This window comes from Macaca thibetana, chromosome 4 (genome assembly GCF_024542745.1).
Source record: "Macaca thibetana thibetana isolate TM-01 chromosome 4, ASM2454274v1, whole genome shotgun sequence".
In the NCBI taxonomy this organism is placed as follows: Eukaryota; Metazoa; Chordata; class Mammalia; order Primates; family Cercopithecidae; genus Macaca; species Macaca thibetana.
In genome coordinates this window covers 24,473,743-24,501,366 of record NC_065581.1, presented here as the reverse complement: position 1 = coordinate 24,501,366, position 27,624 = coordinate 24,473,743, and the positions used below count along the sequence as shown (strand labels likewise).

The 27,624-nt window shown below is 42.7% G+C and overlaps 3 protein-coding genes across 7 annotated transcripts in view; 1 reads left to right on the top strand and 2 right to left on the bottom strand.

Annotated features, from left to right (window-relative positions):
- The window catches only part of ALDH5A1 (aldehyde dehydrogenase 5 family member A1), a 35,813-nt gene extending 33,344 nt beyond the window's left edge, over positions 1–2,469 (bottom strand). Inside the window, exon 1 of the mRNA XM_050788214.1 lies at positions 1,909–2,469. Within this exon, the coding sequence (XP_050644171.1) occupies positions 1,909–2,262 (354 nt within the window). The 5' untranslated portion in view covers positions 2,263–2,469. The remainder of the gene's footprint in view (positions 1–1,908) is intronic.
- The window catches only part of ACOT13 (acyl-CoA thioesterase 13), an 812,642-nt gene that overhangs the window by 202,454 nt on the left and 582,564 nt on the right, over positions 1–27,624 (bottom strand). The gene's annotated exons all lie outside the window — the stretch shown is intronic.
- The window catches only part of GPLD1 (glycosylphosphatidylinositol specific phospholipase D1), a 70,655-nt gene continuing 45,144 nt past the window's right edge, over positions 2,114–27,624 (top strand). Inside the window, exons 1-8 of one of the 4 annotated variants that reach the window (XM_050788203.1) lie at positions 2,114–2,292; positions 6,961–7,046; positions 10,354–10,409; positions 17,131–17,209; positions 20,790–20,887; positions 21,835–21,945; positions 23,405–23,453; positions 24,122–24,176. In XM_050788203.1, the coding sequence (XP_050644160.1) occupies positions 2,261–2,292; positions 6,961–7,046; positions 10,354–10,409; positions 17,131–17,209; positions 20,790–20,887; positions 21,835–21,945; positions 23,405–23,453; positions 24,122–24,176 (566 nt within the window). In that variant the 5' untranslated portion in view covers positions 2,114–2,260. The other 3 variants (XM_050788201.1, XM_050788204.1, XM_050788202.1) reach the window with 3 other exon arrangements.

Sequence of the window (27,624 nt, the reverse complement as noted above, 5' to 3'; positions counted from 1 at the left end):
AGACAGAAAGGGAACACGCGAGGGGATAAATAAGGCAATAAATGTTGGCCACCCCCACCCCCAGCAGCAACAATCTGCTTGGGTCCCCATCCACACTGTGGAAGCTTTCTTCTTTCACTCTTCACAAATCTTGCTACCGCTCACTCTTTGGGTCCATGCCATCTTTAAGAGCTATAACACTCACCGCAAAGGTCTGCGGCTCCATTCTTGAAGTCAGTGAGGTCACAAACGCACTGGCAGGAACCAACTCTGGACACACTTACTTACTTTGGCCTTTGTATCTCATGTCCTCAATGAGATCTACCCTGATGTCATGGGCTGAACGGTGCTCCCCGCAAAATTGACATGTTGAAGTCCTAACCCCCCCAGTATCTCAGAATGTGAGTGTATTTGGAGATAGGGTCTTTAAAAAGGGAATTAAGTTATGATGAGGTCATTGTGGTAGGCCCCAATCCAATCTGACTCTTGCTTTTAAAAGAAAAAATTAGGACACAGACACACACAGAGGAAAGACCATGTGGAGACATACAGGGAAGATTCATTCATATATCCAACTGCTTACTTTACATCCTCACTTGGGTGTGAACAGACAACTCAGACTCAATGAGTCTAAAACTGAGCTCTGACGAGATACAAAGACAAAACTGAGCTCTCTGCAAGCCAAGGAGAGAGGCCTTAGAAGAAACCAACCCTGACAACACCTTGATCTGGGATTTCTACCCTCCAGAGCTGTAAAATGAGAAATGTCTGTTGTTCAGGCCACCCAGTCTGTGGTACTTTGCTATGGCAGCCCTAGCAAAGGAATACACCTGGCCACACTATTGGTGCTGCATCTTGCCCCTTCCCTCTGGCCCGGATCCTCTTCTACTTCTACCTTTTTTCCCATATTGCACTCAGCACCTCTCACATACTTATTTCCTTAGATATTATGTTTGTTGTTTAGAGTTCTGATCTCTCTTCTGCTCCCCTTCCACCCCATGTAAGCTCCATAAGGGCACAATCTTTCTTTCGTTTACTGATGTATCCCAAACACCTCCAACAGTGCAGGGCATACAGCAGGTGCTCAGTAAACAGCTGATGGATGAAGAAGTGCTAACACTATCTCTTGTATGCGTAGGGATCACTGGATGCATTCCTTCAGAGGGAGAGCTTTGAAGGACAGGGTAAAAAATTTCACTGCGTTGACTCCAGGTTTAATAATATAATACTTGAAGGAAGAAGAAACTTTTTTAGTTTTCTTCTTACTCTATTCTGCCCCATTTAATGGCCCTCCACCCCTTACTCCCAATTCTCCAGTGTTCTCTATGCAATGGCCAATAGCAGCATTTATCCATTTAGGCTGAAAACCTGGAGAACGGTCCTGGACTTCTCCCTTCCCCTGCACAAAGCCCATATCTTTATACAGCTCTCTCCGTTCCCGATTTCACGATTCTGGCCCAGGGCCCTCACTACCAGCCTTCTTATGGGCCGCTGTAGCAGCCTCCCGCGTGGGCTTCCTGCAGCTGCGGAGGTATTTCAGATACTCTGAAGGGCCACACGTGCTCTCTCATTGCCCTAACACCCCTCCCCTTTCTCCCCGCCCCTCCACGGTTAGGCTTGTTGATCATAACACGCAGCAGCTCGCTCGTTATTAGGCGCTCGCGTTATGCCTCCCCTACTGGGTAGTGCATACACTTCAAGAGGCTTGAGGGCAGGGGCCGTGTCCCTAGCGCCCGGCACAAAATGGAAGCTCCAAACTTATTTGCTGGTCGTCTCCCTTCTTGTTGCTCTGACTTTCCGCTTTGTATACGCCGGGGAACTGAGCACAGGAGGGAGGCGACGCGGCTGGTTTCGCTTTGGGGCAAAGCCCCCTCTGCTCCCTGCCGTGTCCCCGGCCATCTCCGGCCCCCTGCACCCAGGCGCTCTCACCTTGGCCGAGACCTCTCTCCAGCTGCAGAAAGCCTCGTAGGCAGCGCGCACGGCGGCGCGGGCCTCTGACACCCCGCAATCGGCTACCATGCCCAGGGCAGCGCCGCTGGCCGGGTCTTGCACGGGGAAGGTGGCGGCGGCCGGGAGCCAACGGCCGCCCACGAAGCTGTCGGTGCGCAGCAGCGCCGCAGAGAGGCCCGCCAGGCCCCCAACGTAGCCGCGGAGCTGGGCCGGGCCGGGCGCAGGCCCGGGGGCAGGCACCAGGCCGCCGGCGCGGGGGTGGAGGCGGCAGCCTGGAAACGTCGACCCGAGGCGCCGGGCCCCGCAGCTCCGCAGCCAAAAGCAGGTCGCCATGGCCCGGGCAGCGACGGCGACACGAAACAGGCAAGCGGACGCGCGCGCACGGGAACGCAGGGGTCGCGGGGAAGCAAGAGGAACGAGGAGGCGCCGGAGACGCGCGGGGAAAGCCGGGGAGCTGGCGGAAGGTTGCAGAGCCACAGAGCAGCGCCCTCTCTCCGCGCCTTTCTCGCTGCACCGCCGCGCAGTCCTCTGCACCTTGCCCTGAGCGCCGCGCGGCTTAGCTCCTGGCGCGACCTTCTCCCGGGGGAGGGTTGGTTTGGGGGATGGAGAAGGCTCGCTGGTAGATGCACCTGCGGACTGCTGTCACCTTTTCACTTTTCGGGTGCTCATTTGTCACTAACTGCTCCTGAGCCCCCAACCGCTGCTAGAGACCCACTGTCTCCCCTTAGCATCCCCCAAATTCGGCATCCCTGGAATTTGTGCGCGGTCCATAGAGGCCCTGGTGCCTGCCCTAAATGCCAAGGCCATGATCACGCTTGTTCATCGTTGTAGCTCCTGAGCACGTAGGATTGATTGGGAGCGATGGTTCTCTGAGGGGTCGAAGTGTGACCCCGCGTTCTGCTGCCTGCCTGCTTTTCTGGGTGTGTGTCTAGGCATTCTCCTACTGGCGCACCCGATACATAACAGCGCCTTGGAAATAAACAGACTAGGATCCAAACTCAGCCTGTTGCCGACAAGCTGCGTAACCGACAGGTTAACCTTAGTCCAGTCACTTACAAAATAGAACCGTATCTACCCCGTAGGTTTGTTGTGAGATAACGTAAAATGCTCATTACAGTTGCTACATTAAATTCAATAGTGTTCAAAGTCATACTAGCTACCCTAGTCAAGCCACTAGTAAGATTAAAGTTGGGCCACCAACTAGTAAATGGAAGCATTTGTCCAAATCGAATCAACCAAGGTGTAAGTATTGAGCATACTGTCCAACCAAGGTATTTGAGCAGCTTTAAACAACATTCTTCATCCGCTCAAAAATTAGACTTGGGCTTAAGACTCTGAAAGCAGCAGGGAAGCTTAAAACCTAAGGAGGATACAAGTAAAAATAGTAGGTGTATGCTGGGAATTTGTGGGTGCAAATGAAGCCCAGCCCTATGCTTTGATTTTAGGTTACTAGTCTCAACATATCTCCCTTTCTCAACTCCTACAGCGTTAAGAGTATCTTGCTAGCTTTCACCTTTTTCTAGGACGTTGACTTTTTTTCTAGGACATTTGCAAAATGCTGAGGCAGTAACTTTAAATTTTGACTTTGTCTTTTGCTGAGTCAGATCCATTGAGTTTTGAGCCAGTCACATATGGCAGAAGTGGTAACAGCAGAGTTTAATCAATTTCGCACTATTTTGTTCTGTATTTTATTGCAGGAACTGGGGAGAACCAGGGAGTCCTAATAGGGATGTCGGCCAGTAGGTATCACAGTTGGGGCTGGGAGCTGGCGTGTTTACATCTCCTGCCTGCAGAGGGAGTGTTTTTTTGTTTGTTTGTTTGTTTTTGGTAGTGGTTGTTGTTTTTTGTTTGTTTTGTTCTTGTGAGACCACAGACTCATTCTGTCGCCCAGGTGGAGTGCAGTGGTGCGATTTCAGCTCCCTGCAACTTCTGTCTCTCGGGTTCAAGCGATTCTCCTGTCTCAGCCTCCAGAGTAGATGGGGCTGCAGGTGTGTCACCAAGCCCAGCTAATTTTTGTATTTTTAGTAGAGACAGGTTTTCACCATGTTGGCCAGGCTAGTCTTGAACTCCTGACCTCAAGTGATCCGCTCTCCTTGGCCTCCCAAAGTGCTGGGATTACAGGTTAGCCCATTTCTACTGGCCTGGAGAAATCATTCAATTAAGGCCTCAATCAACTGAGGCCGGGAAAAGCCCAGTTAATTGTGGCTTCCTCTCTTACTCAAAAGTTACCCTAGTCCACTTATCTTTTTAAGGTTCTATTTCAAACGGTACCCACTCCCTTTCCCAGATGACTTATCCATTAGACACAGTAGGTACATGCTGAGGGCCCATAAAACTTTTAGGAGCACTCAAAAATGTTTAATTTCTTCTAAAACCTGAAGAAGAAAATGAACTTTTAGGTGGCATATTAATATGTTAATCTTACACCAATGCAGATGTAAAATGTGATTTCTATTTATTGTTTACTTATTTTTATGACAGGAAGTACTTCACAAAGGCAAAAGTGCCTGGAGCTTAGAAAGTTCACAATGTGGCTCTTCCCTTTTCCCTTGGTTTTGTGCCCCTCTGCAAGCCCCCATTCAGAGTGTAAACAATTCCCTCCTGGCTCCTGTCTTACTTCCAGCTTGTCCTGATGACTCCTAGCACCTGGCTGGGTGTCCTTACCAGAGCCTACAAGGACAAGACCATCAGGTGAGAGGGAACTCTTCCTTCCTTTCTCCTTTGCCTGCCCTTGTCCTGGGAACCTCCACTCCCCAGTTCCCACCCTTATTCATCCTCTCCCCCATTTTCTTTTTCTTTTCTTTTTTTCTTTTTTTTGAGACAGGGTCTTACTCTGTCGCCCAGGCTGAATGGCACGATCTCAGCTCACTACAGTGTCTGCCTCCTGGGTTCAAGTGATTCTCCTTCCTCAGCCTCTGGAGTAGCTGGGAGTACAGGTGCGTGCCACCATGCCGAGCTAATTTTTGTGTTTTTGGTAGAGATGGGGTTTCACTATGTTGGCCAGGCTGGTTTTGAACTCCTGGCCTCAAGCCATCTGCCCACCTTGGCCTCCCAAAGTGCTGGGATTACAGGCATGAGCCACCACACCTGGTCTGAACCCATTTCTTTGGTGCTTTTTGGATGGGTTTTATTATATCTGGTTAGATATTGTTTCTAGGCAGTATTATTTTTTTTCCCCTGGTGACCCTTTGCAACCCTCTCACTGTAACCATTGATTGACTGCTCTTGGATGTTCTGAGAGAGAATATCCAAAGTCCCAATTAATAATTGCGACTACCTCACGCACAGGCTGTAGAAGGCCCAGAGTGAGAGGGAGGCAAACTCAAAGGCCTCTGGTGGCCAGAAGGGGTGTGGAAACCTGCACACGTTGCTTGGATGGTGGGGACTGGAGGAGCAGGACATGCTCTATCGGCTCTTGGCTGCAGCTGGTTGTTGTGTCACATGGGAGTGTCATTTCATGATGCTAGTTCTTCTGTTTTTAAGAGAGCCAGAAATCTAGGTTTTTACGTGAATTTTCTCATTTAGAAAAAGTTTATAAACTTGATTTAAGTTTATAAAACATCCTGTTAGCCAAACAAAACATGTAGACATATGGCCTCTGGACTAATCAGGAGTAGCTGGGCCTACTGCCCTCAGGTTTGTGGGGAGCTGCGGGATTCCTTTCCTTGGGGCTGTGCAAGTGACTGTGTTAAGCTTACAGGGGAAACTGTTGGGGCAGACAACTGTGTCAAATCATTCCATATTCTTTTTTTCTTTTCTTTTTTTTTTTTTTTTTTGAGACAGAGTCTTGCTCTGTCACCCAGGCTAGTGTGCAGTGGTGTAATCTCGGCTCACCTCAACCTCCGCCTCCCGGGTTCGAGAGAGCCTCCCACCTCAGCCTCCCCAGTAGCTGGGACTACTGGTGTGTGCCACCACACCTGGCTAATTTTTGTATTTTTGGTAGAGAAGGGGTCTCACCATGTTGATCACGCTAGTCTCAAACTCCTGACCTCAGGTGATCCACCAGCCTCAGCCTCCCAAAGTGCTGGGATTACAGGTGTGAGCCACCACGCCCGGCCAAATCATCCCATTTTCTTTTCATCCTTTCATTTGGCTAACCTGAGAGTGAATACCATTTCCTCTCACTCTTTTAGGAGCCCATCTCTTGCTTTTAATGTAAAATATGCATAATTTGTGCTTTAAGATTACCATCAGTTTCATGAGGAGCTTAATTTTTCCCACAGATGAAGTGTAACTGGCTACCTAATGATATACCCTAAGCTTAACATTTTCTAAACCCTGTTTCTTGGCCCTAAATCTGCCCCCTTCCTTCCACCTCCCAAGTGGAATTGACATCTTTGCTTCCCCTGCAGGAATCTGACCTTGCAACAGACTCTGGATAAGCCCCATTAGAACAGCCAGAGGTAGAGAGACCAGGAGTGGCTGCTCTTGTGTAATCCCATACAAGTGTCAGTATCTGTTGCCAAATACTGAAAGAGAAGCCAGTTCCAGCTGATCACCATAAAAGCTTTCCCAGCACTTGTGGCTTGGGAGATGGAGGAAGCAGGACAGCCTGATAAATGTATAGAAAAGATGCATGAGAGATCCACCCTTGTAAGGTGAGGTGGTCCAATATGTTGACTGTCTGCACAGGTGAGCCTTTTTATAGAAAGCAAAAAATATCTGGAGACAACTTTGCTTGCATTTCTACACAAATTTCATGTTAAAATGAAATCCAGAAAAAACCTCGGTCAGAAGATGTAGTGCTTCTGGCCTGAGGCTTTTCAGATTTCAGTTTATCCTCCCACCCCCACCCCCCAGGAGTACAGAGTTTGTTTGCTGTTCTGGTGAAGCTAAACAGTAGTTGAACAGTTGACTTCATTGGAAAACGATATTATTTTGAAATGAGGCTTGGTTTCCCGGGTCAGTGACCTGCTTAGAGAGAAGCGGTGGGTCTGCGCCTGGATTTCGGAGTCACGGTGCTGCGGCAGCTCTGAGCATTCCCATGTCATTAGAGGAGCCGGTGGGGAATGAGAGCATGTCTGCTTTCAGGTTGTGGCCCGGCCTGCTGATGATCGTGCTGGCTTCTCTCTGCCATAGAGGTTCATCGTGTGGCCTTTCAACGCACATAGAAATCGGTAAGTACTGGCGTGTCATTATGTTATTGAGAGGACAGTACATCTGTCAAAGACATTAAGGAAGAGATTGAAAATCCAGCTCGTGGATTGATACCGTTTCCCCTGGGCACTGAGCTGAGTGGCCTGAGAGCTGGGAGGAGAAGCCCGTGATTGCAATCATCCGGGGATAGGGATTGGCAGCACGGGTTCAGTTAAGGGGAAAATAAGAAAGACAGCTGATGCCCCGTTGGTCATGGGGCCCCTGCGTGTTTCTCTGGGTGGGGAAATAGAGGCTCAGTAAATGAGAGGTTGCAATGCGGCAGCAGAACTGACAGAATGGGAGAGGAACAAAATGGGTGGAATATGGCAGGAGTGAGAAATGTACTTTTGTTGTTTTACATGTGCAAGGACAGGCATTTCCTACTATATGTAAAGAGCCATGTGTGGCCGTGGGAGTGGGTCCCTGAGTCAAATTGCTGTAAAAGTGTTTGGCTTCAGGAAGGTCAAGAAAGTAAGGGAGTTTGGTCATCCACATTCACGGTGCCAGTAAGATGACAGGAGTTGGGGAGGAGAAGGGGACAGCAAGCTAGTGCCACCAACCTTAGGGGCAAGGGCAGAGTCATCCTGGATATAGGGAGATGGTACTACAAGGAGTTATTTAAAATTTTTATTTTTCTAGCTTTATTGATGCATAATTGACAAAAATTGTATAAATTTAAGATACACAACATGATGTGTTGATATATGTATGCATTGTGAAATGATTAGCACAATCAAGCTAATTAACACATGTGCCCCCTATATAGCTACCATGTTTTTTGCATATGGACTGAGAACACTTAAGATCTTTCTTAGCAAAAGGATTTGGTTCTTGTGTGAAGTGTATTTGTAACATGTTTTAACACATGGAAAATGTGAGTCAATTTGTAATAGAATTAGCTATCATAACATTCTACAGCAATTTTCAGATTAATTTCAGATATACCTGATGTTCTGAGTTTTCTCTTTTTTTTTTTTTTTTTTTTTGAGACAGAGTCTCACTCTGTCCCCCAGGCTGGACTGCAGTGGCGTGATCTCGGCTCATTGCAAGCTCCTCCTCCTGAGTTCACACCATTCTTCTGCCTCAGCCTCCCAAGTAGCTGGGACTGTAGGCGCCCACCACCATACCTGGCAAATTTTTTTGTATTGTTTTAGTAGAGATGGTATTTCAGGATGTTAGCCAGGATGGTCTCGATCTCCTGACCTTGTGATCCGCCTGCCTTGGCCTACCAAAGTGCTGGGATTACAGGCGTGAGCCATCACGCCTGGCCTGAGTTTTCTTTAATTTAGATAAAAATTATAACAGAATTTTATAGTTCTACCACCTCCAGATGTTTCAAGGAATAATAAGATTATAGGAAAAAAAATGAAAAGTTGTCAGTGCTAAACAGACATATATACTGAGCTATGATGGGCAAGAACCTGTTGTCACAGAATTTGACTATCTGAAAGGACACTAGAAGTCACCGAGTCCAGTTCTTTTCTTTTACAGATGAAGAAACTGATAATAGACAGTTTTACAGCTAACTTTTTAGTGGCCTGGCCTAGAATTACATGTCCTGACAGCTGGTCTGGTGTTCTTTCCATTAAAAATATATTGCTAGAAGGGAGTCGGGAAACAATGGAAAAGAGAACCAGACTTAGGTTCTAATTCCAGCCATCCAGTAAAGTGGATGTGTGACTCTGAGCAATTTGCTTTACCTACCTCTCAATTCTATAAAATGAGGGGGTTGAACTTCTTGAAGAATTCTAAAGTGTCTTCCAGTTCTATGTTCTATGAAGTTGAAATTGCTAAAACTGCAGAATGAGCTGATGAGGAACAAATATAAATGGAAATATTCAATTTTTTAATCCTTAGAGTTTAAAACTTTACAAAACAGATTGCATCTGAAATTTTAATAAAACCAGATAATTGCTTGCCTTTCTTCGATGAGTACCAAAGGTCCTAATTGATATTTAAAGAATAATATTTATGTGAACATAATTGAAGGCATCTCCTGAAATAGAATCTGCACGGATTCTGAGAATTTTTTTACACAGAAGACGACCAAAACTCCATCATTTATTTACTAATAAATTAGATGATTTTTATAAATGTTTTGGTTCACTTTTTCATTTCTTATGAAGGGCCTGAGTGGAAGGTCAGCATTGTGTGAGTGAGTTAATTAGAAATGGCTTCATTCAGCGTAAATCACTGGAATCCTATACACAGGTTATTTGGATTTGTGGGTTGTGACTTTTGTGATATTAATGCTTATAATATAGTAGTGGCTATAGTTTTTTGTTATATGAATTTTTGAAATTGGAGGCGATTCACAACAGAAATAAGGTATTGCCTTTGAATGTCACTTCACAGGGAATGTTAGTCCTCTTATTGGTTCTTGGGAGGTTCAGGCTTTGGGTGGGTGTGGGGTGGAACTGGTAGTTTCCTGAGATTATTTTGTCCTTCTGGTCCAATGATGAGAAACTTTTGAGGATCATTGGCTCAGTCCATGGGTTAGGTGTTATATTGTATTTTGTACTTAGGTTTGTTTACTTCAGTACTGAAGCAAAGTATGATGATGACAGTTTCTTTTTTTTTTTTTTTTTTTTTTTTTTTTTTGAGACAGAGTCTCACTCTGTTGCCCAGGCTGGAGTGCAGTGGCGTGGTCTTGGCTCACTGCAACGTCTGCCTCCCGGGTTCAAGTGATTCCCCTGCCTCAGCCTCCCAAGTAGCTGGGATTACAGGCACGCACCACCAGGCTGGCTAATTTTTTGTATTTTTAGTAGAAACGGGTTTCTCCGTGTTGATCAGGCTGGTCTCAAACTCCTGACCTCAGGTGATCTGCCCACCTCGGCCTCCCAAAGTGCTGGGATTATAGGTGTCAGCCACCATGCCTGGCCTGACAGTTTCTTTTTCTTGAGCTCCTTACCAAGTGTCAGCCACTGTGCTTGTCACTTAGCATTTATTATTTCAACCAACCTGTTCGGTGAGTATTTTTTAAACTCAATTTTCCGTAGGAGGGAACTGAGGTCTAGAGAGGTTGAATAGCACTAAAGCTCATAGAACCATTTAATAGTTAAGCAGAAACTTTAAATCACCATCTAAACTTGCTTTGTACTATAACAATAGAAATATTGCACAAATCTATACCTAATGAAAATTGCCAGCGAGTGCAAACTCATTTCATTTCCTGCATCCTTGACAGTTACAACCACAAAATTGTATATTTTTCTTTTAAAATCATCTCGCCTAAATTGTTTTCAGTAATAGTTGAACTTAATTGATTTATGTATTTATTTCTCTCAGGACACAGAGCTCTGGAGTTTCTTCATCTTCACAATGGGCATGTTAACTACAAAGAGGTAAAAATCTTGATTTTTTCTTTCCTTCTTTGTGCATTAGTTTTCTTCTATAGGTGCCAAACAAAGATCGTAACAGATGTTTAAACAGTAATTTTAAGACTTATTTTGGCTGGCCATGGTGGCTCATGCCTGTAATCCCAGCACTTTGGGCGCCGAGGCAGGCAGATCACCTGAGGTCAGGAGTTCGAGACCACCCTGACCAACATGGAGAAACCCCATCTCTACTAAAAATACAAAATTAGCCAGGCGTGGTGGTGCATGCCTGCAATCCCAGCTATTCAGGAGGCTGAGGCAGGAGAATCACTTGAACCCGGGAGGTGGAGGTTGTGGTACACTCCACTGCACTCCAGCCTGGGCAACAAGAGTAAAACTCCGTCTCAAAACAAACAAAAAAAAGACTCATTTTTTATTTCTTTATGTTATAATGTTGTATATTATGTTATTAATGTTATAAGACATTAATATTATGGTTAAAAGGTATATGTCTCTTCCAAGTGCTACTTGAACATTTTATATGTATCTTATATATATCACACTTGAAATTTAAAGATTTTAATAATCATAATTTGAAAAAATACTTGAGAAATTTTTTAAATAGTACATTTTAAAAAGTTGCTAATTTTGTCTGTATCATTCCAATATTAGTATATGTGCTGCTGATAAGAGCACATGTTTTTTGTTTTTATTATAGAGATGGGGGTCTCACTGTGTTGCCCAAGCTGGTCTTGAAATCCTGGGCTCACGCAATCCTCCCACCTTGGCCTCCCAAAGCACTGGGATTATAGGCATGAGCCACTATGCCTGGTCCATCTTTTTTGTTTTTATTTTAAAAAGTCATACTTGAGGGAGATCATTGATTGTCCACTTCTTGTTACTGTGTGTTATGCACAAATTGCATCACCAGAAGGAAGTGTTTATTAAGAAATATGCCCTGAGATTCTCCGTCCAACTCCTACTATATCTATATCCTGGTAGGACTAGCTGATGACTCACCTTTACCCATCTTCAAATGAACACATTCTGATCGTATGCACTGTTTGTTCTATGGCTAAGTAATACTTTGGGACAAAGATGTAATTCTTTCATACCTACATTCGATAAGTGGTTAGCATTCCCTTCTGACATCAGAATTGGGTCATTTGATAACATTAAGTCTTGATAGTCCATTTGGGAAGCAGGATAGTAAGATAACTGAAATTTGTTGTATCCTCAAAATATTTTTAGTCATAAGATTCAGCTTCCTCCCTTGCCAACTTAACAGGCTGAATGAGGAAAAACCGCGTTTATATGTGATAGTCATCTTCACTGACCTTGATGGCGAGTAGGCAGGAAAGAGGAGTGGAAATGAGAATCCACCTAATTCATCACATGAACAGTCAATCCAGAGTGTGTGCAGAGTGATTTCTAGTAGAGGTTTTCCACCAGGTATTCTAGTAGAGGTATTATTAATTTAAAACATGTTAAATGAACACAGACGCTCCCTTTCAGGATGCATTCTAATCCAGATACTAATGTCATCCTCAGAAATAGGCCAGGCATGATGGTTTACACCTGTGATCCCAGCACTTTGGGAGGCCAAGGCGGGTCGATCACTTGAGGTCAGGAGTTTGAGACCAACCTGGCCAACATGATGAAACCCCATCTTCACTAAAAATATAAAAATTAGCTGGCCATGGTGGCAGACACCTATAGTCTAGTCCCAGCTACTTGGGAGGCTGAGGCAGGGAATCATTTGAACCTGGAAGGTGGAGGCTGAAGTGAGCTGAAATAACACCACTGCACTCCAGCCTAGGTGACAGACCAAGCCTCCATCTCAAAAAAAAAAAAAAAAAAAAAAAAAAACCAAAAAAAAAACAAAACAAAAACAGCCCCTGAATGCATTGATTTTTTGAAGGGTTTTTTTGTGTGTGTGTGTCTCTATCTCCTTCAGTTCTGCTTTGATCTTGATCTTAGTTATTTCTTGTCTTCTGCTAGCTTTTGAATTTGTTTGCTCTTGCTTCTCTAGTTCTTTTCATTGTGATGTTAGGGTGTCGATTTTAGATCTTTCCTGCTTTCTCTTGTGGGCCCTTAGTGCTATACATTTCCCTCCACACACTGCTTTAGATGTGTCCCAGAGATTCTGGTACGTTGTGTCTTTGTTCTCATTGGTTTTAAAGAACATTTTTATTTCTGCCTATATTTCGCTGTTTACCCAGTAGTCATTCAGGAGCAGGTTTTTCAGTTTCCAGGTAGTGTGGTTTTGAGTGAGTTTCTTAATCCTGAGTTCTAATTTGATTGCACTGTGGTCTGAGTGACTGTTATGATTTCCGTTCTTTTGCATTTGCTGGGGAGTGTTTTACTTCCAATTATGTGGTCAGTTTTAGAATAAGTGTGATGTGATGCTGAGAAGAATGTATATTCTGTTGATTTGGGGTGGAGAGTTCTGTAGATGTCTATTAGATCCGCTTGGTCCAGAACTGAGTTCAGGTCCTGGATATCCTTGTTAATTTCCTGTCTCGTTGATCTGTCTGATATTGACAGTGGGGTGTTAAAGTCTCCCACTATTATTGTGTGGGAGTCTAAGTCTCTTTGTAGGTCTCTAAGAACTTGCTTTATGAATTGGGTGCTTCTGTACTGGGTGCATATATATTTAGGATAGTTAGCTCTCCTTGTTGCATTGATCCCTTTACCATTATGTAATGCCATTCTTTGTCTCTTTTGATCTTTGTTAGTTTAAAGTCTGTTTTATCAGAGACCAGGATTGCAACTCCTACCTTTTTTTTGCTTTTTACTTGCTTGGTAAATATTCCTCCATCCCTTTATTTTCAGCCTATGTGTGTCTTTGCACGTGAGATGGTCTCCTGAATACAGCGCACCGATGGGTCTTGATTCTTTATCCAATTTGCCAGTCTGTGTCTTTTAATTGGGGCATTTAGCCCATTTGCATTTAAGGTTAATATTGTTACGTGTGAATTTGATCCTGTCATTATGATGCTAGCTGGTTATTTTGCCCATTCGTTGATGCAGTTTCTTTATGGTGTCAATGGTCTTTACAATTGGGTATGTTTTTGCAGTGGCTGGTACCGGTTCTTCCTTTCCATGTTTAGTGCTTCCTTCAGGAGCTCTTGTAAGGCAGTGCTGGTGGTGACAGAATCTCTCAGCATTTGCTTGTGTATAAAGGGTTTTATTTCTTCTTCGCTTATGAAACTTAGTCTGGCTGGATATGAAATTCTGGGTTGGAAATTCTTTGAGAATGTTGAATATTGGCCCCCACTCTCTTCTGGCTTGTAGGGTCTCTGCAGAGAGATCTGCTGTTAGTTTGATCGGCTTCCCTTTGTGGGTAACCTGACCTTTCTGTCTGGCTGCCCTTAACATTTTTTCCTTCATTTCAACCTTGGTGAATCTGACGATTATGTGTCTTGGGGTTGCTCTTCTCGAGGAGTATCTTTGTGATGTTCTCTGTATTTCCTGAATTTGAATGTTAGCCTGTCTTGCTCAGTTGGGGAAGTTCTCCTGGATGATATCCTGCAGAGTGTTTTCCAACTTGGATCCATTCTCCCCATTACTTTCAGGTACAGCAATCAAACATAGGTTTGGTCTTTTCACATAGTCCCATATTTCTTGAAGGCTTTGCTTGTTCCTTTTCATTCTTTTTACTCTAATCTTGTCTTCTTGATTTATTTCATTAAGTTGATCTTCAATCTCTGATATCCTTTCTTGTGCTTGATGGATTCAGCTATCGATATTTGTGTATGCTTCATGAAGTTCTCAGGCTGTTTTTCATCTCCATCAGGTCATTTATGTTCTTCTCTAAATTGCTTATTCTAGTTAACAATTCCTCTAACCTTTTTTTCAAGGTTCTTAGCTTCCTTGCATTGGGTTAGAACATGCTCCTTTAGCTCGGAGGAGTTTGTTATTACCCACCTTCTGAAACCTACTTCTGTCTGTTCATCAAACTCATTCGCCATCCAGTTTTGTTCCCTTGCTGGCAAGGAGTTGTGTTCCTTTGGAGAAGAGGCGTTCTGGTTTTTGGAATTTTCGGGCTTTTTGTGCTGGTTTCTCCCCATCTTTGTGGATTTATGTACCTTTGGTCTTTGACGTCGGATGGTGCCTCTCTCTAACAGTCAAGCCCCTCTGCTGCAGGTCTGCTGGAGGTCCACTCCAGACCCTGTTTGCATTGGTATCACCAGTGGAAGCTGCAGAACAGCAAAGATTGCTGCCTGTTCTTTCCTCGGGAAGCTTCGTCCCAGAGGGGCACCTGCCAGATGTCAGCCAGAGTTCTCCTGTATGAGGTTTCTGTTGGCCCCTACTGGGAGGTGTCTTCCAGTCAGGATACACGGGGGTCAGGATCCCACTAGAGGAGACAGTCTGACCCTTAGCAGAGCTTGAACGCTGTGCTGGGAGGTCTGCTGCTCTCTTCAGAGCAGTCAGGCAGGAACGTTTAAGTCTGCTGAAGCTGTGCCCATAGCCACCCCTTCCCCCAGGTGCTCTGTCCCCAGGGATATGGAGGTTTTACCTATAAGTCCCTGGCTGGGACTGCTGCCTTTTTTCAGAGATGCTCTGCCCAGAGAGTGGTCTTGCCCTGTTACCCAGGCTGGAGTGCAGTGGCATGAACTCAGCTGACTGCAACTTCCACCTCCCGGGTTCAAGCGATCCTCCCACCTCAGCCTCCTGAGTAGCTAGGACCACAGGTGCATGCCACCACACCCAGCTAATTTTTTGTATTTTTGTTGGAGATGAGGTTTCAGCTTGTTTCCCAGGCTGTTTCGAACTCCTGAGCTCAAGTGATCCGGCCAGCCGCAGCCTCCCAGTGTGCTGGGATTACAGATGTGAGCCAGAGACACTGCGCCCGGCCTTTATTCATTTTCATTTTTGTCAATTTGGTAGGTGGAAAATGGCTTTTGTTTTAGGTTTAATTGGCATTTTAATTTTTTTCTTTCCTTTTTTTTTTTTTTTTTTTTTTTGAGACAGGGTCTGGCTCTGTCACCCAGGCTAGAATGCAGTGGCATGATCTCAACTCACTGTAACTTCCACCTCCCAGGTTCGAGCAATCCTCTCAACTCAGCCTCCTAAGTAACTGGGACTACAGACACACACCACCATACCAGGCTAATTTTTGTATTTTTTATGCATCAATTTTTCTGTTATGGTTTCTACTTGTAAATTATGCTTAGAAAAATTATTCCCACTTCATGGTTATATAATTATTCACTTAAATTTTATCCTGTTAATTTTATGGCTTCATTTTTGACATTTAACCTTATAATTCATCTTGTATTTGTTTGGGTATAAAACTTGACAGGGATCCAGTGACTTGTCATTGGTAATATTAATTTCAAGTCAGTGTCGCCTAGGGCACTGGTCCCCAAGTTTTTTGACACGAGGGACTGGTTTCATGGAAGACAATCTTTCTATGGATGGGGTGGGGGGTGGGGGGTATATGGTTTCAGAATGAAACTGTTTCACCTCAGATCATCAGGCATTAGATTATCCTAAGGAGCGTGCAACCTAGATCCCTAGCGTGTACAGTTCCCAGTATGATTCACATTTCTCTGAGAATCTAATGCCACTGCTGCTGTGACAGGTGGTGGAGCTCAGGAGGCAATGCTTGCTTGCCCACTGCTCACCTCCTGCTGTGTGGCCCCATTCCTAACAGGTCACAGACTGGTACCAGTTCATGGCCTGGGGGTTGGGGACCCCTGATGTAGGGTAAACATGGATTTGCCCATGCAATGATGGTATACTCATTGTTACGGGGTTGTGACATCACCATTTGTTGACTACTCCATCCATTATTCATCTATTAGACATTAAGTTATATGTATGCTTGGCCAGGCGCGGTGGCTCACGCCTGTAATCCCAGCACTTTGGGAGGCCAAGGCGGGCAGATCACGAGGTCAGGAGATCCTTTTTTTTAGTCTTTTTTTTTTTTTAGTCTTCCCAAAACACAAAGGACATCATCTTACACTAAAGCACAGGTAGCAGCTATAAACTGATATGTACGTATGTGCACATGTGTGTGTATTTTTCTCTTTTCACTGTGAATCATTGGAAATTTTATAAAAACCAGCTCTGGGCCAGGCATGGTGGCTCATGTCTGCAATCCCAGCACTTTGAGAGGCTGAGATGGGTGGATCCCTTGAGGTCAGGAGTTCGAGACCAGCCTGACCAACATCGCAAAACCCCATCTCCGCCAAAAATCCAAAAATTAGCCAGGCGTAGTGGTGCATGCCTATAATCCCAGCTACTCAGGAGGCTGAGGCAGGAGAATCGCTTGAACCTGGCAGGTTGCGGTGAGCCGAGATTGCGCCATTACACTCCAGCCTGGGTGACAAGAGCAAAAGTCCATCTCAAAAAAAAAAAAAAAAAAAAAAGCAACAAAAACAACAACTCTGGGTCAGTAAAACAATGTGAAGGCCTCAGGGAAATCCTGCTTTACTGCGTTGGCAGAGAAAATGAAAGAAAATGAAGTTTAAATAAGTGATTTCTGCTATTTCTTAATTAGCCTCTCTGTGTTTGGTAGGGAAGAATCTGAAGTTATATATTGTTGTGTGTTGTCTTGGATTATGTGTGAATTTCAATCATTTATTTACTTTATGCTTGCTTTCCTTCCTTCCTTTTTCCCTTTCATGCCATCTATACCCCCATAGTTCTAGCATCTCATCATGGGAAATTGGTGGGGCCTGCACTCCCCAGGCTGCTGACTGCTGCCCCTTAATCTCTGTATTTTCCTGCTCTGCAGCTGTTACTAGAACACCAGGATGCATATCAGGCTGGAACCGTGTTTCCTGATTGTTTTTACCCTAGCCTCTGCAAAGGAGGTAAGATGAAAGTTTACAGACTGAATGAAGTCACTTTTACTTGGTTATTAGGAATAGCTATGACTTTAAAAATATATATGTATGTGTACTATATATTTTTAATTGTACAGTGTATTTTCCATTATTGTTGAGAACAATTTGTTTCCCAATAATATTGTTGGTTAATGACTTAGTTTACATAGTTGCATTTTCCATTTAGCTAAAACTGACCTGGTTAAGCATAGAAATTCTGAAAACTTTATTTTTTGGTGAAAACCTAAGTGGCACGGCAGAAGACATTTTGCAAGAGATCAAAAGGTCTGAGTTTGTGTTTCTTCCATATTAGTATGTGACCTTAAAAAAGTCACTTATGCATAGAATCCCAATTTTCATGTCTTGGTGAAGATAATGCTTGCCCTGTCTCTTTACTGGATTGTCCTTGGCATTAATGCACAATATTTTGTCAAGTGCTATGCAAATCTCAGACACTTTTATCTATAAGAGTTAAAGAAAGAGGAAAGAAACATGAAAAGCAGCTTGACAGTCAAAGACAGATTTATTTTGGAGAAATAAACCTGAGAGGGGCTTCTGGCCGATTTCAGTCAGGAGCACTCTCTCTTACAGACTAAGAGTATTTATTGGTGAGAGAGCTTGGAATGTTTCTCTGTGGGGGAGAAGTTTATTGTAGGGTTGGAATACCTCTAGTTGGAGGGGAGGTTATCTTGGGGCTGACATCTCTCCGTCTGAAGGGGAGGTTATCTTGGGGCTGGCACATCTCTGGTTGGGAAGGGGTTTGGAATGTTTCTGATTGGAGATGTTATTTGTGGTTTATGGTTATGCTGACTCCACCCATTAGGCTGATGCCCTTTGGATTTATGCAATTTTTGGTCAAGGTGGACTTAAAATGGCAGTTGTTGTCCAAGATGGCAGTGCTCCTGCTCTGTCATTATCAGTAAACTAGTCTCATGGGTTGTATCAGTCAGACACCCAGCAGGACCCAGAAGTCACGTTCAAACTGAGTAATTGGAGAGGAGTTTAGTAAGGGTACCATTTTCAAAGATGTGGACAGGAGGTGAGGAATTACAAAAGATCGTTCAGGGGAGGGAGAGATTACTGGAACCGTGGAGAGAGAGAGAGCTGCATGAAGAGGACCACTTGATGAGAGCTGGACCTTCAGCTATGGGGCACAGCCAGCCCACTGTGACCCCACAGAAGGGGAGCTGGGAGAATACATACCCCAACTTCTGTGTTTTCTTTTTCTCTGATCTGTCAGTTCTCTTTATTGGCCAAACCCAACCCAACCAAAGCCAGAGGGCCACGAAGCCAGTTGAAGCAGGTGACCTCAGAGTCACCCTACAGGGTACAGAAGGATGGGGAGTGGGTCTGGAAGGACAAATGGAGGCCTCCAGCACACTGGGTCCTTGTATAAACTGCTTCTGAGGTCTTGGGGGTCATCTGCTATTATCCCATTCCTTTAATTCAGTGATGGTCTTTGGAACTGAAATGAACTATTTGGGGCTCCTCACTCCTGCAGTTAGAATCCCAGACAGCTAAGCTTTTGTGTTTCTCATATTTATAAGTTTTGTTCTGTTTCCCTCTTAGTCTGTTAACTATCATTTCTCAATCCTATTATTTTGCCTGCATGTTATAGTTCTCCTTTCTAACCTATTATTTCTAATTCAGTATGTCCCAAACTGTATTCATGGGAGCTCTACTGTCCCTTGATAACTTCTACAAAAAAGAAAAGAAAGGATATTTTTGTCCATTCAATTTGAGAAACATTGCTTATTTTACACCATTTTTAGAGACAGACAAAACCCACCCTAGCCAAGGTTCTGAGGAGAGTGGAAAAGGAATGTAAACTATTTAGCATTTTCCATTGTTTTCTACAGCAATAAATACTCTTCTGTGAGGAAAAGATTGAGACTGGTATATGACTAGTTACAGGGAATTTGTATAGACATTCCACTTAGGTTTTCATGCATTTTTCCATATCTTACCTTGTCTCATACATACCTAATTCAACTGTAGTTTTGCTTTTCTTCTTTGGTGATTCACTCTTATTGCATCTTTCAGAAGCACTTAGCTTTCTTAGATATTTAATTGCCAAAGAAAAAACACCTTTTTTAAAAAAAGTTATTTTAATAGTTTTTAGAGACAGGGTCTTGCTCTGTTGCCCAGGCTGGGGTGCAGTGGTGCAATCACAGCTCATTACAGCCTCAAACTCCTGGCTTCAAGTGACCCTCCTGCCTCAGCCTTCTGAATAGCTGAGACTAAAGGTGTGTACCACCATACCTGGCTAATTTTTTATTTTATTTTTTAATTTTTGTAGAGATGGGGTCTTGCTATGTTGCCCAGGCTAGTCTCAAACTCCTGGTCTCAAGGGGTCGTCCCACTTCAGCCTCCCAAAGTGCTGGAATTACAGGCGTGCACTACTGTACCCAGCAAAACTCTTCATTTGTATTAGTTTACCTAATATTGAATTAGCTTTTATAATTACAGTAACAAGGACATCTGGTTTAAACAGGATTGGAGTGGGTCTGATTGACCCTTTGTGACCTATGGTATACACAGGTAAGTTCAAGTCTCTGGGCAGTGGCTTGCCAGCTGTCAGCATCCAGCACGCCCTGGGGGACTTTCTTTTGCTTCCAGTCTGTAGGATTTACAGAGGGATCAGAAAGCTTCAGTTAATCTGGCAATTCGTTTAAGTTGAAGTTGTTCAAAAGAGCTACTGCTATATTTAATTCTGGAGTTTTACTGTATTCTGGAGAACAAGAATTGTTTAAAGCTTTATCTCTAGAAAAACTGTGGGCGCAAATAAAATGTCTTGGTTCTAACTTCTTTGAAAACCATTTTGAAAAAAAAACAATGATTTAAAATTGGTTCAGCAATTTTTACTTTAGGAACAGCATAGAAAAATTGAACTGAGGGATCTGAACTCTGCAGTTTTGCTTTTAGTTACCCTCGTAACATTTGGCACTCCATGAGGCATTCGTGGCCCTTGGAGGTTTAGCACAGAGGCCAGTTCTGTCTTCCCTACCCCTCTTGTGGGAATAAAGAGCTACATGGGACACCCACTGGCCCACGCAAACAATGCTTGCATAAAATGCTCGCTGGGGCTCGTGCCATTTTATAACAATTATTATAAAATCAAATGCTTGAAAGCATATGAAATACTTGCTTTTATTTTTGTACTCTTAAGGAGGGTGACTGTGAGAGACAAGAAAAATATTTTTAAAACCCCAACAAATAAACAAAACCAAACTACAGCTTGTTTCCTTAGCTTTAGGGCACAGAAATGGAAACACTTTAGCCTCTATTCTAACCAGGTAGCCAGGCTTGCGATACTGTGAGCCAGTTCAGGCTTCCGTCCCTCTTACGGTAGGGCTCTTTTTAGTCATCAGGCAGACAGTACCATGCCTATTCCAAAATCTTAGCTGGCTCTTCTGTTTTGGAGGCTTCTTTTGAATGTTGACAGAAGAAACTGAGGGGCATGGAGGGAAAGAGGAGAAGGGACACAGCAGCGGGTGGTGGTGGAAGATTTGATTGGGACTCTCCAACTTCTAAGAGAGAATCCAGAGCCCTGCTTTTGTTTTGTCAGGAAAATTCCATGATGTGTCTGAGAGCACTCACTGGACTCCGTTTCTTAACGCAAGCGTTCATTATATCCGAGAGAACTATCCCCTTCCCTGGGAGAAGGTAGGCATGGTCCTCTAATCCTTAAAATATTTAGCACCAAACCTGCCGTGTACTGTTTTTGCACCTGCGTTGACCCCATTCATACCACTCTGTAAGGGCTGCCCACCATTCTACCTTCGGTGTCATACACATTGCTTGGACATAGTAGATGGCTAGATAATACTTGAATTACTTATAAACACAGTTTGGGATATATCACTTCATCATTTTGCTCCAATAGTAATTAATCTTAAAGCACTTCCAACACATCATAAAATGTTTCCAAAAGTCCTTATGGTTTCGTGTGTGTGTTTGGGGGGGGGGGGGGGATATTTTTTTTTTTTTTCAGACTATGTCTCGCTCTGTTGCCCAGGCTGGAGTGCAGTGGCATGATCTCAGCTCACTGCAAGCTCCACCTCCCAGGTTCATGTCATTCTCCTGCCTCAGCCTCCTGAGTAGCTGGGACTACAGGTGCCCGCCACCGCGCCTGGCTACTTTTTTTTGTTTTTTGTTTTTGTATTTTCAGTAGAGACGGGGTTTCACCATGTTAGCCAGGATGATCTCGATCTCCTGACCTCGTGATCCACCTGCATTGGCCTCCCAAAGTGCTGAGATTACAGACGTGAGCCACTGCGCCCGGCCTGTGTGTGGTTTTTTATTTTTGAGACAGAGTCTTGCTCTGTCGCCCAGGCTGGAGTGCAGTGCCGCAATTTCAGCTCACTGCAACCTCTACCTCCTAGGTTCAAGCAATTCTTGTGTTTCAACCTCCTGAGTAGCTGGGATTACAGGCGTGAGCCACTGCACCCGGTCTCTTACATGGTTTTTAATAACTAGAAACTGCAATGTACTTGCCTGAAATTTTTTAAGTCTCAATAACATAAATGAATTTCTATTTATTAAAACTTTTAATAGGATTGTTATTATAAAATCACCCAAACACACATGACTCTAATTTGCTTGTTTGGCAGGACACAGAGAAACTGGTAGCTTTCTTGTTTGGAATTACTTCTCATATGGTAGCAGATGTCAGCTGGCATAGTCTGGGCATTGAACAAGGATTCCTTAGGACCATGGGAGCTGTGAGTACAACCCTTTATGGGAGTGATACTGCCACACCTAAGATCAAAACGTGACCGTTTTAGAAGAAAGGAAAATGTTAGGTTATTCAGACTTCTGCCCAAAGCAGTGTTTAGTTAGAGTCCCATCTTTTCCAGTTTGTTCCTTTTTTTTTTTTTTGAGATGGAGTTTTGCTCTGTCGCCAGGCTGGAATGCAGTGGTGCGAAGGTGCAATCTTAGCTCACTGCAACCTCTGACTCCTTGGTTCAAGTGATTCTCCTGCCTCATCCTCCTGAGTAGCTGGGATTACAGGCATGCGCCACCATGCTCAGCTAATTTTTATATTTTTAGTAGAGACAGAGTCTCACCATGTTGGCCAGGATGGTCTCGATCTCCTGACCTTCATGATCTGCCTGCCTTGGTCTCTCAAAGTGCTGGGATAACAGGCGTGAGCCACTGTGCCCGGCCCAATTCATTCCTTTTATTCTTCTTGCCAACTGGGTAGATTCATCCACAACAGCAGAGTGGCTAGTGTGTACTGAAAACAGTAATAGATGTGATGTTTTGTCTTAGTTACAAAAATATTTGAGAAATCTTATCCTTTCTTTAAGCCATATATCTTAATAAGGATATGAATACCTGCCACTTGGTTCTATTTAAAAGTAATACTTCTACTTTATTGGACTTTTTCTCTTTCTTTTTAGCTTTCTATATGAAAATGTCATGTCCTCAAACTGAAAATTGTGATCTTACGTGATGACTTAGCCTCTGGATGGCCCCCTAGTCCTTAATTTATGTTAATTACATTATGTTAGAAGTTTCAACTTCAACTCAGAGATTTTTTTATATATCCTATAAGGCAGAATTGTCTGTAGTAGCTTTATTACCAGACATATGTATCCAACTCAGCTGCATATGTATATACGCACATATATACATACATATATATACACACACATATGTATACATATATATATACACACACACACATAAAGTTTTTTTCTTTTGAGATGGAGTTTCCCTCCTGTTGCCCAGGCTGGAGTGCAATGGCACAATCTTGGCTCACTGCAACCTCTGCCTCCCAGGTGCAAGTATTCTCCTGCCTTAGCCTCCCAAGTAACTGGGATTACTGGAACCCGCCACAATGCCCGGCCAGTTTTTTGTATTTTTAGTACAGATGGGGTTTCACCATGTTGGCCATGCTGGTCTCGAACTCCTGACCTCAGGTGATCCACCCGCCTCAACCTCCCAAAGTTCTGGGATTACAGGCATGAGCCACTGCACCCTGCCTTTTTTTTTTTTTTTTTTTTTTTTTTTTTTTTTTAACTAATAAAATGTTAGTGTGAAAATTGAGTCTATCTATAATGCATCCTCAGCAGTCCATTGAGTTAGCTGTCATCTCCCACCACTTGCCTGATTGTGGGAGTAAGAGTTGGGGCTACAATTTGTAATACACACCAGATGGTTCTCTTTCTTTCTCAGATTGATTTTCACGGCTCCTATTCTGAGGCTCATTCAGCTGGTGATTTTGGTACCGTTTATTTCCATTTGCTTAATGTTCTCCTTGTGGTATAGTTCACTTATAATGACATCACCACTGTGCTTTAAATATGTGTGTCTTTAATATTTTGCCTGTTGCATGTATTTTCTATTTAATGTTGCAGTTCATATATAGTAGAGATGTACCTCATTTAACATAGAGATGTATTTCTACAAACTTGTGTCTATATGTGTTTTTTTGTTAAAAAACTCTACATTTTGTTGTTGACACGTCTTAACTTTAGAAAAACTTTACTTATACATTGGGTTAAAATTCATTAGCTAGTGTCTCCCACTCTCCTAATACTTTAGCTTTATTAAATTCCACCTTTTGTCTGTAGTAGTAAATTACTTTTAAATATTTAAACTAGGTGGTGAATGGTGTTTATTAAAAGAAACACTTATGGTAGATATTTCCTTAAAGTAAAACAAAAATCACCTTTGGTTATATGGCTAATTCTTTCTTAATGTATATGTTTCACTAAGATTTTTAAAAGATAATTTTTCTTTAAAAAAAAGCATGCCTTTACCTAAAACAATGAACAAAAACATGTAATAATGTGAAAAACTAGTAATCTGACTTGTCAGACCTCATGTTGAAAGATGCATGCTATGTTTGTCACTAATCCATCAAATGTCAATATTTTTTTCATACCCTAGGAGGAGATGTGTTGAGCCAGTTTGAATTTAATTTTAATTACCTTGCACGACGCTGGTAAGAGCAATGTACATTTAAATATGTGATATCTAAATGGCATTTAGAACCAACTCTTTTTCTTAGAAAATATAACTTACAGTATAATTAGAAGTCTTCTGCACTGGTAAATTTTGAAAAGCAAAACTGCATATTAGCATAGTCTAAGTAGATTCTTTGAAAACTTGAATTCTACCCAATTTTGAATGGAGTTGCTGAGTCATAGTTTAACTTTACTTTTTCAAAATCATCATCTCACCTTATGCTCCCATCAGCTTTGTATAATCGTTCTGCTGTTTCTGCATTCTCCAATACTTAGTATTGTCCAGCTGCTAAAATTTTCCATCCTGTTTGTGTGTAATGGTATCTCATTAAGGCTGCCATTTGAATTTCCCAGATTACTAATGAGGTCAAACTTTTCTTCAATTTTATGGATCATTTGTGTTTAATTTTAAGTGAAAACTTTTTCCAGTTTTCAGTCTATTTTTCTGTTGGGTTGCTTATCCTTTTATTTGTAAGTATTACATATTCTGGCTTCTACTGTCTTGTCAGTTTGTCACTTAATTGTTACAAATGTCTCTCACAGTTTGTGGTGTGTCTTTTCACTTACTTTATGGTGTATCTTGACAAGCAGAATTTGTTAATATTCATGTAGTTGAATATATCAGTTTTTCCTTTGTAATCTGTACTTCTGATGTCTTATTTAAGAAATCCATTCTTAGCTGGGTGTAGTGGCACGGTACCTGTAGTCCCAGCTACTCAGGAGGCTGAAGTGGGAGGATCACTTGAGCACAGGAGTTTGAGGCTTCAGTGAGCTATGACTGCACCACTGCACTCCAGCCTGGGCAACGGAGTGAGACCTTGTCTCTTAAAAAAAAAAAAAAAGACACTTTGGGAGGCCAAGGCAGGTGGATCACAAGGTCAGGAGCTTGAGACCGTCCTGGCTAACATGGTGAAACCCTGTCTCTACTAAAAATACAAAAATATTAGTCAGTTGCGGTGACGGGCACCTGTAGTCCCAGCTACTCAGGAGGCTGAGGCAGGAGAATGATGTGAACCTGGGAGGCGGAGCTTGCAGTAAGCCGAGATCGTGCCACTGCACTCCAGCCTGGGCAACAGAGTGAGATTCTGTCTCAAAAATAAATAAATAAATAAATAAATAAATAAATAAATAAATAAATAGAAAACCTTTCTACCTTGAGGGCAAATGGTTGTTCTTTTACATAGACTTCTAAAGCTTTTATAGTTGTGTTTCTTAGGTGCATATATTTGATTTAACTGGAGTTAATTTTTTGTATGTTCTGAAATGTAAATCTACTTTTATTTTTTCCTCTGGAGATAATGGATTGTCCCAGAATGATTTATCAATAGTCTACTGCTTCCTTACTGATCTACAATACCGTCTCTGTTTTAATTTCCTTTTTCTTTCTGTCTTGTGTATGTGTGGGTTTTTTTTTTGTTTGTTTTGTTTTTTTTTTTTTTTTTTTTTTTTTTTTGAGCAGTCTAGCTCTGTTGCTCAAGCTGGAGTGTGGTGGTGTGTAATCTTGGGTCACTGCAACCTTCAACTTCCAGGCTCAAGTGATCCTCCCACCTCAGCCTCCACCTGGCTAATTTTTTAATGTTTTGTAAGAGATGGGGTCTTGCCATGTTGCCCAGGCTGCTCTTGAACTCCTGGGCTCAAGCCATCTGACTACCTTGGCCTCCCAAGTGTTGGGATTACAGGTGTGAGCCACTGCACCCCCTTTGGGTTGTAAATTAAAATAGTATGTGTATGTACGGGTCAGTGTCTGGGCTTTCTGTTGTGTCCTTTTGGTTCCTGAACAATACTGATTATTTTAGTTGCTATAGCTTTATAATAAGTCTTGGCCCCTGGTAGGGCAGATCTTTTAACCAGTCCTTTTTCTTCAAAAGTACCCTGCCTATTCTTTGCCTTTGTTCTTTCAAATAAGATTTAGGCTGAAGTTGTCATGTTCCAAGAAAAACTTTGGTGGAATTTTGATTAAGTGTTCATTGAATCTAGAAATGAATTGGAAAATTAACAATTTTGAAATATTGAGGCCAGGCACGGCTGCTCATGCCTGTAATCCCAGCATTTTGGGAGGGCGAGGCAGGTGAATCACCTGAGGTCAGGAGTTTGAGACCAGCCTGGCCAACATGGTGAAACCCTATGGCTACTAAAAATACAAAAATTAGCCTGGTGTGATTGCACGCACCTGTAATCCCAGTGACTCAGGAGGCTGAGGCAGGAGAATCACTTGAACCTGGGAGGCGGAGGTTGCAGTGAGTTGAGATCATGCCATTGCACTCTAGCCTGTGAGACAAGAGCAAAACTCCATCTCAACAACAACAACAAAACAACAAATTACCACTTAAATAAAAAGATTTGTAAGGTATAAGTAAGATAGCATCACTATTTATTTCTTTACTTTTTATCAGGTTGATCTACTGATTATTAAGAGAGAAATTAGTTTTAAAAATCTCCCCCATGAGAGTGGATTTTTCAATTTCTTCTAGTTCTGTCAAAGTTTGCTTTGCTATATAGATTTTGAAGATATATTGTTAGGTACATTCAATTTCAAAAGGTTATCTTGTGAACTGAGCTTTTTATTGTGAGGCAGTAACCCTCTTTATCTCTAATAATAGTTGCTGCATTAGAGTCTCCTTTATCAGATATGACTGGAGTTATACTGGTCATGTTTGGTGATATTCCATGATGCTAGAATAAGTAGGCTCAAGTTAAGAGCTGCCGAGATCATGCCACTGCGCTCCAGCCTGGATGACAGGGTGAGACTCCAACTCCGTCTCAGACAAACAAACAAACAAACAAAACCATCCAGGTTCCAAACCTAAAGTGTAGGGTGTGGCACATGTTCTCAGGGCAAAAGCTGGTTGTCCCATTTGCTTACCTCCCAGGGTTTTTTTGTTTCTAGTTGTTTTTGGTCTTTGAAAAATTTCTGCTGTCCTGCTAGCTTGGTGATTCATTTAAAAAAATATTTTTTGTTATTTTGTCTGACCTTTTAAGCTATTTTCATTGGGAATGCCATTCCAGCGCTCTTATAAAATAAAAAATGAGTCTCTCAATTGTGTCTTTCTTTTACCTACTAAAAAAAAACCTACTGAAATTAGATTTTGTTGGTTGTGATTTTTATCTTGCTTATTCTGAGAATTTTTAAATTAAAAGATGATTCAGTATAAATCTGATTTTTAAATGCTGCTCTTTCCTACTGAAATAACTAATATTTGTGAACCAAAAGCCTGATTTAGAATTCTCTTCATTGCTTTATACTGTAAACCAAGAAGTATCTGAGACAAGTCTCAATCAATTTAGGGGGTTTGTTTTGCCAAGATTAAGGACACACCCATGACACAGCCTCAGGAGATCCTGATGACAACATGTGCCCAAGGTGGTTGGAGCACATCTTGGTTATCTATACATTTTAGGGAGACATGGGACATCAATCAATATATG